This window comes from Canis lupus, chromosome 18, assembly GCF_003254725.2.
Source record: "Canis lupus dingo isolate Sandy chromosome 18, ASM325472v2, whole genome shotgun sequence".
Taxonomy (NCBI): Eukaryota; Metazoa; Chordata; class Mammalia; order Carnivora; family Canidae; genus Canis; species Canis lupus.
In genome coordinates, this window is record NC_064260.1 from 17,777,342 (window position 1) to 17,793,190 (window position 15,849).

The 15,849-nt window shown below is 34.4% G+C and overlaps 1 protein-coding gene and 1 long non-coding RNA gene across 2 annotated transcripts in view; one reads left to right on the forward strand and one right to left on the reverse strand.

Annotated features, from left to right (window-relative positions):
• The window catches only part of LOC125752954 (uncharacterized), a 39,139-nt gene extending 36,176 nt beyond the window's left edge, over positions 1-2,963 (reverse strand). Inside the window, exon 1 of the long non-coding RNA XR_007403642.1 lies at positions 2,901-2,963. This is a non-coding gene — a long non-coding RNA (uncharacterized LOC125752954). The remainder of the gene's footprint in view (positions 1-2,900) is intronic.
• Positions 1-15,849, forward strand: part of RSBN1L (round spermatid basic protein 1 like) — a 60,508-nt gene that overhangs the window by 37,774 nt on the left and 6,885 nt on the right. The window contains exons 3-5 of the mRNA XM_025449581.3: positions 854-1,494; positions 11,546-11,683; positions 13,724-13,866. Of these exons, the coding sequence (XP_025305366.3) occupies positions 854-1,494; positions 11,546-11,683; positions 13,724-13,866 (922 nt within the window). The remainder of the gene's footprint in view (positions 1-853; positions 1,495-11,545; positions 11,684-13,723; positions 13,867-15,849) is intronic.

A 15,849-nucleotide genomic window follows, 5' to 3' on the forward strand; every position in this document is an offset into this window, starting at 1 on the left:
TAAAAAGTGAAGTAACAGGTGGAAACAGTGAATGCCTTCTTAACTCTTACTGGCTTTCTCATATTAGGAAGCATGTTTTCTTGTGAAGGTGTTTACTTTCTCCTTTTTTTCTTATTGTACAGAAATATATTGTGATAATGTTACATGTTTATAGGTACACTTAGTCTGTAGCTATATAGACTCTAAATTACTCTTATTTTTTGGAATTCTAAATTTCTGGGCCTAGAGTCTACTTCAGTTACATAAGCTCATTAATATATAAGCTTATAATGCCCCAAGTCTTTTATATTTATCTCTTTATTAGTACATGGGTATACTTTATTTATGCTTAGAATGTGAGAAATTATTCTATCATCTTCCTTATGGCGCCTTATTGGATCTTCATCAGGAACTTTGCAAACTCTAGTGGACCTCTAAAATAGCCCATTTTAGATGAGAGAGTAGTTTTATTAAGGAGGAAATATGGTAAAAAGCTAAGGAAATGCTGTGTTTGTTACTGTTACACTATGCAAGTCGTTTTCTCCCATTATGATTTACAAGTATTGATAACTACATGCAATTTTGAAGAACTTAGATGAGTAAAAATGATGATATATATCAGTGGGAAACATCTGGAGGTCGTTATTCATATTGACCTCTGTTCAGCATCCCATTTCTGATTTTCTCCCTTTAAATTTGAAGAATATACTTTCTGTAATGTCCATTCATTACTTCAGTAAACACTGAGAATCTGCTACATGTCAGAATGGTACCATGGGAGACTATAGGTGTAAGTTTGTTCTAGACAGTTCCTTAAGCATGATTTTTTTAAGTAACTACAATACAGAGTTAAAAAAATTTTTTCCCCTCACAGGTGGGAAGGAGAAACCAAAAACAAATGCAGAAGACTTACAAATAAAAAAGGTAAAGAAGAAAAAGAAAAAGAAACACAAAGAGAATGAAAAACGGAAGCGTCCAAAAATGTATAGCAAATCAATTCAAACCATCTGCTCAGGATTGCTATCTGATGTTGAAGATCAAGAAGCCAAAGGCATCCTAAGTGATAATGTAAAGGATTACAGTGGAAAGAATTTGGATAACAAGAACTATGATTCCAAAATTCCAGAGAATAATGAGTTTCCATTTGTCTCATTAAAGGAGCCACGGGTTCAGAATAACCTCAAAAGGTTGGACACTTTGGAGTTCAAACAGCTCATTCATATTGAGCACCAGCCTAATGGAGGCGCATCCGTTATCCACGCCTACAGTAATGAACTCTCCCACCTGTCTCCTGTGGAGATGGAGAGGTTTGCAGAAGAGTTTGTGGGTCTAGTGTTCAGTGAAAATGAAAACTCTGCAGCTTTCTATGTAATGGGTATTGTTCATGGGGCAGCTACTTATTTACCTGACTTTTTAGACTACTTTTCATTTAATTTTCCCAATTCACCAGTGAAAATGGAGATATTAGGAAAGAAGGATATAGAAACGACGACTATGTCCAATTTTCATGCTCAGGTAAGAGGTTTTTAGTTTTGTAGGGTTTTTTTTTTTTTTAACTTTTAGTTAAATGTTTTTGTTTTTGTTTAGTTAAATGTTTTAGACAAGTTTCTGTTCATTTTACTGTAGGTTTGAAATAAAAAGGTAAGAATATAATGACAACTCTTGGGAATATTAAGAATAAATTACTTTCTTGATGTAAACATAAGAGTATAAATTTCAGAGTCTACTTAATCTCTTTTTTCTTAAAGATAATTATTGAAATAGGATTCTGTTGTCCTTTTTTGCAAGTATTTATCTTGGAAATGAAAGGACTGAAATGAATTTAGCCATGTATTTTCCATGTAAGCAATTCCCTTACTTGAAAATCACCTAAAGTTGACTTCTTGCTTTATGCCTTAAAATCGCTTGCTGCTCGATGCATCGCATAGTAGGTGCTGAGTAAATGTCAGCTGTTAAATATATTGTCGTACAAAGGAATCAGTTAATTGTACAATTATGTGAGAAAAGTAGCACTGCATTTACTGAGCTAACTTCCTTTCCTATCCTTTTCTATAGAATAGAACGTCCATCATCGTAGACAGTGGAGGCAAAATCTGGTCCACTGACTCTTGAAAGTGAATGTGCACTCCTCTGAAAGGCCATTGACATTTTTCACCCACTCTCAGATCAGGGACTGCTTAGGCCAGGAGATTAGCTGATTTTCATATTTATGGGTGCTGAAGTCTCCAGTTTTCTAAGTAATAATTGACATTATTCTAATTTGGAAGGAGGGAAAAAAGTAAAGAAAGTGTGAAAGGGATCTTAGTGATCATCTGTTGCAACCTTTCTCAATTTACAAATAAGCAAACAAACATAGATAGGCGTAACTTTCTATTTTAAGTTTGGCAGCAGTACCAGGAGTAGAACACAATCTCCTTAATCTTTATCCAGAACTGTTTTACTTACTCTGAGTATATTTCTTTTTTTTTGATACATGTTTAAGTTATAGTTTCCAACTATTTAAGGTCTGGACATCCAGTCACATCCACACATACTTTTATTTCTGATTTCTTGATTCTTCCTAAGTAAAGCGCTCTCTCTCTCTCTCTCTCTCTCTTTTTAAAGCTCTGTCTCTTAATCTAATTTGTGGTATCCCTCCAGAGAATGATTTTTTTTTTAACCATTTATAGAGTTTTTTATTTGGGAAAATGCTTTATGAGTTACAGGGACTAACAACATGTACTTGGAGCTAAACCAGTCTATAACTTGAGGTTTTTCTTGTCCCTTGTCCTAAATTTGGAACCTCTCTTCCAGATTTAATTTGTAGTAATACTTTATAGTCATTGTAGTGAGTTGTGACTGGGTTAATGTGGGTAGCTGGAGGAACTCTGATATGGGGTGGATGGAAAGAGAAGGGGGCTAGTCCTGGTCTTGACACGTACCAAATGTGACACTAGACAGCTGCTTTAGCTCTATGTCTCAGTTTTCTCACCTACAAAATAAAGATAATTCAGTTAATTCTGTTGGTTAGAAATATTTCATAGAACATTAACAGGTTATACAAAGAGAGTTATACTGACTTGGTAAAATATTATGACTTTCCACTCTGCTGAATAGATGGTGGCTGGCTTCTGAAAGAGGATTTTTGAGTGTGTTCATTTAAGGTAGTGAGTTCAGCAAGTACTAAAGATAAAAAATTACCACAAATACTTTTTATATAGATAAGGAGTTGACTAAATTATGGTATATGCACGCAGTGGGATATTGTTAAGCCATAAAAAGGAATGAAATACAGATACATGATGTGGATGAACCTTCAAAACGTTATGTTGAGTGAAAGAAGCCAGTCGGAAAAGGTCACATATTGTATGATTTCACTTATATCAAATACCTAGAATAGGCAGATTGGTGGCTGCCAGGACCTGGGGGAAAGGGACTTGAGGTAAGCATGGGGCGGTAGTGGGGGGTGCATCTATCTATTCAAGACAGTGTTCATTTCCTTTGGTTAAAGACCTAGAAGTAAAATTAAATTGCTGGATCGTATAATAGTTTTATTTCTCATTTTCAATTAAAATTTTTTTTAAAGATAAACTTTTTAAAGCTTTTGTTAAACTGATTTTTTAAATATACCTTATTGCAGTATACATACACAGAATGCACATATTATAAGTGTATAGCTTAATGAAGCTTTACTAAATGAACACACCTATGATTTTTAAAAGTAGAATATTACTAGTAGTTATCACTACTGTGCACTCCCCCATATATACACAAAGACCCAGGTATCCACTTCCTGACTTCAGATACCACAGATAAATTTTGCCTGTTTTTGAACTTTTATATAATAGGATCAAATAGTATGTGAATTGTTGTATGTGGCTTCCTTCCTTTAGCATTATGTTTGTGAGATTGATCTATCTTATATGTAACAGTGGCTTATTTTCTTATTGTGGTATGGTATTCTATTGTATGAATAAACCACAGTTTATTTGTTTTGTTTACCAAGGATGTTTGTTTCTAGTTTGTGGCTGTTAAAATAGGGGTACTGTGAATATTATTGTACATATGTTTTGATGAACATATGTATTTCTTACTGTTTGGTATGTATTTAAGATTGGAATTTCAGGATCAAAAAGTGTGCAAATGTTCAGCTTTATTAGATACTACAGGTTTTCCAAAGTTGTACCAATTTACATTCCTACCACCAGTGTTTGACATCTGTGGCTACACTTAGTAGTGTCTGTCCTTTCATTTTAGCCATTCTGGTGGCTGTGTAGTAGTATCTCATTGTGGTTTTAATTTTCATTTTCCTGATGACTAAAGAAATCAAACTTCTTTTTATATAATTATTGTCCAATGGGTTATCTTCTTTCTAAAACTAGTGTACTCTTTTTTATATTTTCCTATTGGCTTTTCTTTTTAATTGATTTGTTGGAGCTCTTAATATATTGTGGACAAAAATCTTGTCAGCTCTGTGTATTGCAAATATGTCCTCTCATTGCAAATATGTCCTCTCTTTGAGTGGCTTGCTTTTGACTTTTTTTTTTTTTTAAGATTTTATTTATTTATTCATGAGAGACACAGAGAGAGGCAGAGACATAGGCAGAGGGAGAATTAGCCTCCCCATGGGGAGCCTAAATGCGGGACTGGATCCCAGAATTCTGGAATCATGCCCTGAGCTAAAAGCAGATGCTCAACCACTGGAGCCACCCAGGCGTCCTTTCTTTTCACTCTTAAGAGTGTCTTTTGGTGACTGGAAGTTCTTAAATTTAATGGAATCTCATTTATAAGTTTTTTTCCTTCATGTATGATTTGTGCTTTTGTGTGCTGTTTAAGAAATCTTGCCTACCCCAGGTCATTAATGTATTCTCTGAAGTTTTCTTCTGAAACTTTTGTTTTACCTTTTGCACTTAAATCTACGGTTCTGGGCAGCCCCGGTGGCGCAGCGGTTTAGCGCCGCCTGCAGCCCGGGGTGTGATCCTGGAGACCCAGGATCGAGTCCCGCATTGGGCTTCCTGTGTGGAGCCTGCTTCTCCCTCTGCCTGTGTCTCAGCCTCTCTCTTTGCTCTCTCTGAATGAATAAATAAATAAATCTTTAAAAAAAATTAAAAAAAATAAATCTACGGTTCTCCTGGAATTGATTATTGTGTATGGTATGAAGTAAGCATCAAGGTACATATTTTTCCATATGGTTCTTCATGGACATGATCATTTATTGAAAAAGGCACTCATTCCACATATTACAATGCCATCTTAGCCATAAATCAGCTGGATCATATATATGGTGTGGGTTTCTGGGCTCTAATTTCATTATTCTGTTTGTCTTAATTGCCTGAACTTTATAATGAAACTTAGTATCAGAGTAAATATCGATTTTGCTGCTCTTCAAGATTTTCTTGGCTATTTATATTTTCATATAAACTTTATGGTTTGTCAGTCACAGAAAAATCTGCTTAGGATATTGATTGGGATTACATTGAAGTTATAGTTGTTTGGGTAGAATTGATGTCTTCTAGTCCATAATCATGATATCTCATACCTTCATTTGTCTTTTATTTTCTCTCAATAATATTTTTTTTCATCCTATAGATCTTACGTCTTTTGAGGTTTGTTCCTAGGTATTTGAGGATTTCATTTTATTGGTCACTGTTATTAAAAATTTGGAAGTTTTGAGTACCTTTTAGAAGATGACATTGACACTCACCTTGAGAAATTGAAAATGTATCTTGTGCCTTAGTTCTCTTCCAGTATCCTTCTTCCCCTTATCTATAGGATTATCATGCATCATGCATGCTTGTTAGTAGAATCACATAGTGAAGCTGTGTATTTTGGTGATGTTAAATGAATTAGCCTGTGAATTTGTCTTCACTGAAGAATTGGTTGAAATAACAGTAATCGAACTAATTGTGTGTTAGTATTCTAGGGGAAGAAGGAAAGGAGGTATCAATATTAGAATGTAGTTTCACTTAATATCAACCATAGTGAAAACCAATTGTGAGAAAGAAAGCCAAATTCATGTTCTAGCTTGATGATTTGATCAGGACTTCTTGTAAACAAAGTTGAAGAGGTTAGTAGGTTCAGTAGAATCTGCTCTATTTGAGAGATAATGCTTTTTACAGAGCAGAGGAAAGCAGACCTGTAGGGAAGTTTTGATTTTTTAAATTTTGTAATCTAGTAACTACTCTTTAATTCCCCCTTTCTACCTCTTATATTCTGAAAAACCTTTATTCCAAGTCAAAACCAGTCTGAAAAGCAGTATTCAAGAGATCTAGAAACATGATTGAATGAGTTAATAGAGAAGGGTACAAATCTAACCTTTGTTGTTTTTATTTAATCTTAGTTTGGAATATACATTTAGCATTAAAGAAATTCATGATAATGAGTATTTGTGTAATGAATCATTGGCACTATTTTTAGTGGGTAAAATAGTATAGTATGTTAAGATACATATTCTGTATTTTCTTGTATTCTAATATTGTACTCTGTGCAAATATTGAGGCTTGAAATGTAAATAAAACTTCATTAACTTCAGTTTTAAAACAGATCCTCATATGCCCAGGTATGTATCAGAACCAAAGAATTAATACCACCAGCAGGCCACTGTATATGATGGACCTAAGTTGTTACTGCAGCTATTGATAGTGCAGCCTGGTGGCTCTGTCAGTGCCTTGTGGAACCCAACTAAGTCCATCTTCATGAGACTAGTTCCCTCCCTCCCTTCCTTACTAATTAAAATCCAAGCAGCTAGAATTTAACCAAAATTCATTTGCCTTTAATTCGGTGGAAACTAAAATATGACAAATGATATAGACATTTCTGTGACCTTTATAGTGATAGCGTTTATCTTTGTGATATTACTCTGTAGTTTTCACAAAAACTTTTTTGTACCTGTTTAGCTTTTATCCTTAAAACATGTTAATTTGAGTTTTTTTGTGGATTTATGTGTTTATATATATACACACAGTACACATATACATGGCAGTGACAGAGAATCAAGACATCCTAGTCTTTGAACGGTTTTGGAATTTTTTTTACTTGTATAATAATGTTTCTCATCTTCATCTGTATCCTTGCAGGTTGCCTGAAAAATTTAAAGACCATGTGAAATATAGATATTGTTTTAATAGATCATGTCATGTCTCTAATATTGTGGCTGTGAGGTTAGTGATATAATGTCAAACTGTATGATAAAAGTCTTTGAGAAGAAACATATACATGGATTTTTGTTGTAAGTTCATAACCTATCTGTATCAGTTCTTTTGCTGTGGAAAACAAAACCCTAGAAACTTAATATCCTAAAGTGATTTCTCACAATTCTTTGGGCTATCTGGAGAATTTTTATGGTTTTTGTCATCTTGGCTGGGGTTGGGTGGCTTCATTCACATGGCTAGTGGTTGGCAGGTCAATTGGTCTTAGGAGATCTTGTTTGTATGTCTAGCGGTTGGTGTAGTTGTCAGCTGGAGTGATGATCACATTTCTCTCCTCATGTAACAGGTTAGCCTGGGCTCATACACATGGTGGTTGTTGTAGGGTTTCATAGAGAAAAAAAGTGCAGTCCCCAGTGCACAGGCCTCTGCTTGTGCTGTGTTTGCTAATCTCCATTGGGCAAAGGAAGTGAAATGGCCATACCCAGATTCACTTCTTGATGATGCAGTTATGCTGCTCAGAAATGAGCATACATACCTGGGAAGAATTTTTGGCCATTTGCAACCTCCACATTTGTCCTAGCTTTTCTACCATCTCCATCTTGTTCAGATATTCATTTGATAGTAGGGAAACAAAAAGTCAAGTGAGACAGAGGAGTTTGGTCTGTCAAGGAATAAATGAGATTTCTTTCTTGTCACTCAGTATTTAATCAGCACATACTCTGAACCCTATAGTTAGAGCTGTGAGAATATTAAAACTGGAAGAACAGTTGTCTTCTAACCACTTTCTCCTCCCCCAAACTGTAAATCTTGTTTTTTATTTTATCCTAATTCTGAGTTGTTTGTATTAAATAACTTAGGTCAGGGTGGTAACTCATGATTAAAGTGGTTAATATCTTAATAGTGAAACAATTATTAAACCTGATCTGATCTGTTAAGCTTTGCCACTCTGCAAAATGAAGAGAATTAACTTACTGATTTCTTGCTGACCGTTTGATATACCTTCTTTGAACCATCAGCTGCCTTTTTACTAAATTCTCATTTTGACCATTTGTGCCAGTCACATCTTCCTTGAGTGCTTAGGAGCTGATCTGTATACAATATTACTTTGGCAGGTACCAGATGCTCTAATTGAGACAGGGGAATTTTTCCTTTATTGTACTGATTTAAAAGTGAATAATAACTCATTTTAGTTGAAGGCATATGGATATTTTTGAAATAGAATGTTGACTAAAGGTCATTCATTACCTGTTATATTTTGATTTGAAAGGATATGTCAGATGTTATGGGAAATGGCTCCCTCTTGTGGCAGACTCATTTATGTTGGATTTTAGATTGCCTCTGTAAGAATGTGATGAGCTAAATCTTGTTTTTTAAAATAAGACTTTCCCTTCCTTCCCCCCTCCCCTCAAAACACCCAGTAGAATTGACCCAACAGCCTCTTCTCCCCTCACCTCCTCAATTTTTGTGCTGATAACTATCAAATTTGTTACTGTATTTTCTTCAGATTGATGCTAATACTAGGTAGGAACATCTGTAATATCTTCTGTATTTATTATAGTTCACTATTATTCTGTGGAACTTTTAATATTTTGAGATGTTGATAGATAAACTACTATGAGAAAAACAGGTTTTGAAGTCAGAACAGTTTATGTAATACTGAGCCAAATAAGTTCTGTTTACTGTGAGACCTCTCAGAAACGGTAGTACTGGGTGTGGTAAATCTCCCAAACAGAAGAGTTTCCTCCAAATTTACAAGACGATATAGAATCCTCTTTTCAGGGGCTGGCGTATCAGGAAACATATTTTGGGAAACAGCAAGTTGTTTCAAGTGAGTCATTCTTGTGGTTTCTTTGAATTCCTTATTACCATATTTGCTTCTTCCCTTGTAGCAATTTTTATACATAAAATAAGAGAAAACAGTTTTAAGTCTTACAAATTTACTTTTTTGTTTCCCTGTCAGAAAAGCCACTTTATTCTTTTTGTAGCATGCTGGCCTCAGAGTCAGGTCTCTGGTGTTTTTGTTTTGTTTTGTTTTTTTAAGATTTTATTCATTTATTCATGAGAGACACAGAGAGAGAGAGAGAGAGAGAGAGAGAGAGAGAGGCAGAGACACAGGCAGAGGGAGAAGCAGGCTCAGCAGGGAGCCCGACATGGGACTCGATCCTGGGACTCCAGGATCACACCTTGGGCTAAAGGCGGCGCTAAACCGCTGGGCTACCTGGGCTGTCCTGTTTTGATATTTTCTGGTAAACTTTCTACTGCATCAAAAAACTGATGGTTTGATTAATGTTTTTGAAGTAAATAAAACAAATTTAGTAATCTCATGTCCACTATCATCAGGATGTGTGTGAGGTTTTCTAGTTAAGTGACTTTGTAGATAATGGAAGCCTTTAGTTTTAGGTACCACGATTTTAATGAGGATAACATTTTTAATGTAATATGCAACAAAATTATACGCAATATAATTTAACTCTGTCTTCAGTCTAGGTTGGTCATTATGATGCTATAATACTGATTTCCTAGGGGAGCTGCAGCTATGTATGCTTGCTTTTTTTTGACTCCTCCCATTTTAAATTTGTAGTTTCTTATTCTTTATGATTTCAGAGGTGAGAAATGTGCCTAATGTAGAAATGTATGTCAGAAGAGACCGTTTTATGAGTCATGGTCTTATGGCATTTCTTTCGGCTACATAGAGATTCTTTAAATCCTTAACCTGTTTCCTCCCCTATCCCACTATCCCTACAGCCCTTGAGTTGTAATTGTTGGATAGATGATTTTTGGAGAGTTGAACCTTTTTATCTTATAATATTGTAGATTTTATTTCATTCCATGTAATGGGATATTTGCTTATATAGTATTTAATAACATAGGTGTCATCTAAATCAAGAAGTATTTCCATTTTTGTGAAAGGTGTATGGATTGTATTCTTATATTTTGTTTTAACTGCTTAAGTGCCATCTGTATATTTTATCAGATACATACTTTTTGAACTTGAATGCATTGTTACATGTAATTTGACATGTTTAAAACATTAAATAAATTCATGATTCCAACTGACTTAGTGTATGTTTGAATATTAGGTTATTAAACTCAAAAGTTGTGTTAAGTGGTATAGAAGTAAACCACTTATAGTGCACTTTATTTTTTAAGATGTATTTATTTTGGAAAGAGGGAGAGAACACACATGCTTTACGTGTGGAGGTGGGGAGGGGCAGAGAGAGAGAGAGGGAGAGAATCTCAAGCAGACTTCCTGCTGAGCATGAAGCCCCACCGGGGGGGCTCTGTCTCATGACTCTGAGATCACGACCTGAGCCAAGATCAAGAGTTGTAGACTTCATCTACTGAGCCACCCAGGTGCCCCATGAAAGCAAATTGTTTTCCTTTATAAAGATTCTTGTTTCTTAACATTAGGATATGAAAAGGCATAGATTTTTTTGCAGTATTTAAATGTGCTTGCCAGAATTCAGGTATCAAGATTTTTTTTTTTTAAGTGGGTGGAGAGGGGCAGAGGGAGAAAGAACCTTAAGCTGGCTCCATGGAGCCTGATGTGGGACTTGATCTCGCGACCCTGGATCATGACCTGAGCCAAAATCAAGAGTCAGATGCTTGACTGATCACGCACGTGGCCTCAGATATCAAGATTCTTGAAGTGCAGGTTGTTATATTTCAGTTGATACTTGAATGCTACCCATTTGCTAGCATTGTGTGGGTGGCTTTATAGCTTTATGTAATTATTAAATTTCTTTCAGCAATCTGAGGTAAATCATTCCATTTGAGGAAACTAAAACTCAATGAATTTATGTGATTTCTGAAGGTCACATAGCTGCTGGTGATAGTAGAAGTAAAGTTGGGACCTAGCACACCTGATTCTCAATCTCTAGTAGTTTTTATCAGAGTTAATGACAGACATGTAAACCTGGGTTTTAATTAATATGGTATGATCTAGAAGGAAAGATCATTCCCAGTGGCCTTTTAGACATACAACCCACTGGTAAAGGTTAAATGTAACATTTGAGGCAGTCTACTTTTGGAAAATCTTTTTTTTTTTTTTTTTTTTAACTTTTGGAAATTCTGATAAAAAGATATCAACCATTTAAGAGAATGTAGGATATGAATTTTTGAATATAAATTTCATTGGCCTTATAGATCAAATAATGAATGTTATGAGAAGTTAGACTCAGCTATCTAGAATTATACAGTTTATCTTATCTGTGTTTTCATAAGCAGTATGTAGGAATAGAGAAGATAAAATAGCTTTGGCATAGATTTTTTTCATGCCTTATTTATTTACTTATTTTTACTGTTTGTAAAGGCCTTTTTGTTTTGTTTTGCTTACCTCACATTATGTTATAATATTCTCAGACAATATAATTTGGTGTTACACAATGATAACAAGCATTATCTTATGTGTAACTTTTAATTAAATCCATATCCTTCAGGTAAAAAGAACATATTCTCACGGTACTTACAGAGCTGGCCCAATGCGACAGATCAGCCTGGTGGGAGCAGTTGATGAAGAAGTGGGAGATTACTTCCCTGAGTTCCTTGACATGTTGGAAGATTCACCATTTTTAAAAGTAAGAGAAAACCATATCAAGCAGTCTGAATTGTGGGTGTCACAAATCATAATTGTTTCAGAAATATAATTCCTGTGTATGTGTGTGTGTGTGCATGTGACTCAGTTATTAATTATAATGGCAGAGCTAAGTGGTAAACTAAAAAATAATGCTTGTTGCTGCCACTTTAGGAAATTAGGTTCCATCTGTTTATTAACTTTTTATAAATTGAGAACCAGAGGATTTAAGATGTATAGGAAGGATGCCTGCTAAATTAAATATTTAGGACAAGGGAATGCCTGCTTGGCATTGTGGAAAACTGGCTTGGGAAATTGTACGTCTGTATTTCAATCTTAGCTCTACCTAGCTGGAATGGGCAAGCCTAATTTAAACTTTCTGGACTTCAGTTTCTCATCCAGAAAACATTGCATTTAGATTTAGGTGGTTTTAAAGCCTCTTTAAATTCTTTAAATGATTTCTAGCCAGATTCTTTATATTTTTTCAGTACTTTCTGCATTCTGTTTCTTATTGTGGGCTGCTGGGGCTATCCCACTGAGAAATTTCTGAGCTATGTAGTTATTTAATTAGTAATTCAGAGGTCAGAATGTGACAATTCATTTGTCTCTATTATTTGCCAAATAATCTGTTACACATCTATTTTCACTTCTTGTTCCATTTTTTAGCTTTTTATCCTCTCTTTTTCACTCCAATCCATTTTTCTTTCATTTCCTTTTTTATTCCTTTTAAACCTAATTTGTTACTTTTCTACTTTTCCCAGCTAGTGTCTTCATGAAATTTGATTGCATTTATTTTGAGTAGTATTTTTAAGGGCAGTGTGGGTGGCTCAGTGGTTTAGCACTGCCTTCAGCCCAGGGCGTGATCCTGGAGACCCAGGATCGAGTCCTACATCGGGCTCCCTGCATGGAGCCTGCTTCTCCCTCTGCCTGTGTCTCTGCCTCTCTGTCTTTCTCTTTCTCTGTCTTTTATGAATAATAAAAAAAAAATCTTAAAAATTTTTAAAAATATTTATGTTTGTTTTTAATTTTAAAAGCAAATGAGCTAAATGCATTCTTTTAGGAGAAATTTCATGTGACAGTCCTACCCTTTCTTAAAAGAGGATGCAATGAATGGTTTGTTTGTTTGTTTGTTTATTTTTAATATTTTATTTATTTATTCATGATAGAGAGGGGCAGAGACACATCATGCCCTGAGCCAAAGGCAGATGCTCAACCGCTGAGCCACCCAGGCATCCCTGGATGTTTTTTTTAAATCTCATTCTCCACCATCTCATGGACAATGGCCTTTAGACATTTTTATCTCTCTTTTCTTTTCAAAGGAAAAGTTGCTTTTAGACCAGCAACCTTTTTAAGAGAGGTTAAAGAAATAAATTTTGATTTTGATTTGGTTTTCCTTTTTGTTTTGTTAGGCTTTCATTATAACTAATCAAAGACTGGTATCCTTTTCTCTTTTTTTTTTTTGAGATTGCTTTTTTTTTTTTTTTTTTTTTTAGTTTTTAATTATTTATTCATGAGAGACAAAGAGAGAGAGAGGCAGAGACACAGGCAGAGGGAGAAGCAGGCACCATGCAGGGAGCCCGACGTGGGACTCGATCCCGGGTCTTCAGGATCAGGCCCTGGCCTGAAGGTGGTGCTAAACCGCTGAGCCACCCAGACTGCCCAGAGATTGCTTTTTTAAAAAAACTCAATTATTCATCTTTATAGATTCTCATGGAGAACACTTGATTATTTTACCAACTTACTAATATCATATGACCCTTGTATTTGGTAGAAGGAAGAATAACAAATGTTGAATATAGTGAATCATACTTCTGGCAGGGTTAGAGGAGGGAGCTACCCAAGAATAATTACTCTTGGTATGTTTGAAATAGAATTTTTGAAGGAAAATGTATGACAACATAGGAATATATTCAATATAGTATGTATTTCAAATGTGTAAGTATAAAGGTATATATGAAACTTTGTTAAGGGGCAGTATTCTTTAATGTACATTTGGAGATGCATTTTGAAAATAATTGGTTCCTATGTAATTCTTTGCCTCTAGTGTACACTGCCATGGGGGACACTATCTAGTCTAAAATTAGAGAGTCGAAAAGACAGTGATGATGGTCCCATTATGTGGGTACGCCCAGGAGAACAAATGATCCCTGTGGCTGATATGCCAAAGTCACCTTTCAAAAGGAAAAGGTATGTTGAATACAAATTTTTATTGCCAGGGATAGATGTTTTTGTATGTTGGGGGAGGGGGGTGTTCGTTGAAAATTAGAGAAAGAAGGAAGGGAAAGTTTAAAGCATACTTGGAATATGAATTCAAAAATGGCTACATGTGCTAATAAAATTTTTTATAAAATATGAAATAAATAAGGCTTAAGAAATATAGGTAAATGACAGTAAATTGTAATTAGGAATGGAAAAATGTCATTCACAACAAAGACATTGTAAACCATTTGAGAATAAATTTAATTAAAAATACTCAGAACACATATAAAGAAACTTAAACATCTTCTGGAGGATTTAAAATAATACCTAAACAAATGAAAAACCCTTCTATTTTTCAGATTGAATAAAAATGATAGTCCTTTGAAATTTTTAGGATTTTAGTTGAACTCACACTTCCAGCACTGGATTTAATGATTTTAAAGTTCAGAAGGAAGAATAAATCAACAAATAGCCAAGAAAACTGAATGAGAAAATAAATGAGGGGGGGCTTTTGTTATTAGAAGTTAAAAATTATTATAAAGCTTAAAAAGATCTTTGGAATAAGATAAAGAACCCAGATAGATCAAAGTGTATTGAGAACTTAATATATGAGATAGATGAGAAAAGGAAGATTTGTTTAATGAGTAATGCTGGCATAATTGAAGTCCATTTAAAAGAAAAACAAAGCCATAACCCCCATCTCATAAATAAGTTAGAGATGTGAACATAATAGATAAAAAATTAAAATATAAGAATAAAATTTTTAAACCTAGGAGAGACCTTTCTAAGCAAGATGAAAAATATAATTGCAGTACTATTTGTGAGAGAAAAGATACCAGCAACAACAAAGTTCAAAACTATCATGGACTGAACTTGTAACGTGACAAAGTTAATAGACAAAGAGCATTCCCTGATTGACAAGGAAAATGTAACACAACCCAGTAGAAAAATTGGTCTCAGCCAGTTATATTAAAAGAATAATGAAATATTACTTTTACCTATTACATTACCAAAACAAATAGAGCAATAATACTGCATGTGTATGTGAGAAAACAGAATATTTATATATTGTTGGTAGAAAGGTGAGCTGCTGTAATTGTTCTGTGAAAGTAATTTAACAATAGCTCACGAAGTTTAACATATATATTCTTTGATCCACCACTACCACTTTTGGGAATCTGTCTTAGGAAATGAAAGCACTAAAGGTAAATGTATAAGAATATTAATTGCAGCATTATTTGTAGTAAGAAAAAGAATTTAAAATGGTCTGAGTGCCCATCAATAGTGGAATGATTGAATTCATTTCGGCACGTTACTATTAAAAATACGGTGAAATAAAATCTTTAAAAAATCATTAAAAAAATGTTTAAGTAAACAAAACCCAATTTCCATTCCTTTGGGGCTCCTGGCTGGCTCAGTTGGTAGAACATGTGACTTTTGATCTTGGGATTGTGAGTTCGAGCCCCATGTTTGATGTAGAGATTAAATTACTTAAAAAAAATATAATCTTAAAAATATATATATAAATGAATTATTTATGTCTGTTTATATGGAAGGATGTTCATGACATTTGAAAAGAGCAAAATATAGAGTAATGTGGCCAGTATGATTCTGTTTGTATGAAAGAAATAAACATGTATAAGTCTATAATTATTGAACACAGAAAAGTATGGAAAAATGTATACTGGGTTAACATTGGTGGGAATGGAGTGGGTAATAGAACTTTTTTTAGATCCATAATTACTAATTACAGTGATTATTAATTTTAAAAGAAAAAACAGGGAAAATGGTCACTGAGTAAACTGTAGGTTGCACGATGACAGGGGACTATATTATGCTGGTTACTTAGGTGTCTCTAAGCACCTAAACAGAGTTCCTGGTGCTTAAATATCTGTTGAATGACATTTTTACAAGTTAATTTATAAGTTGGTAGTAAATGATAAAATTGGTGTTTCTCAGTAGTTCTTGGAT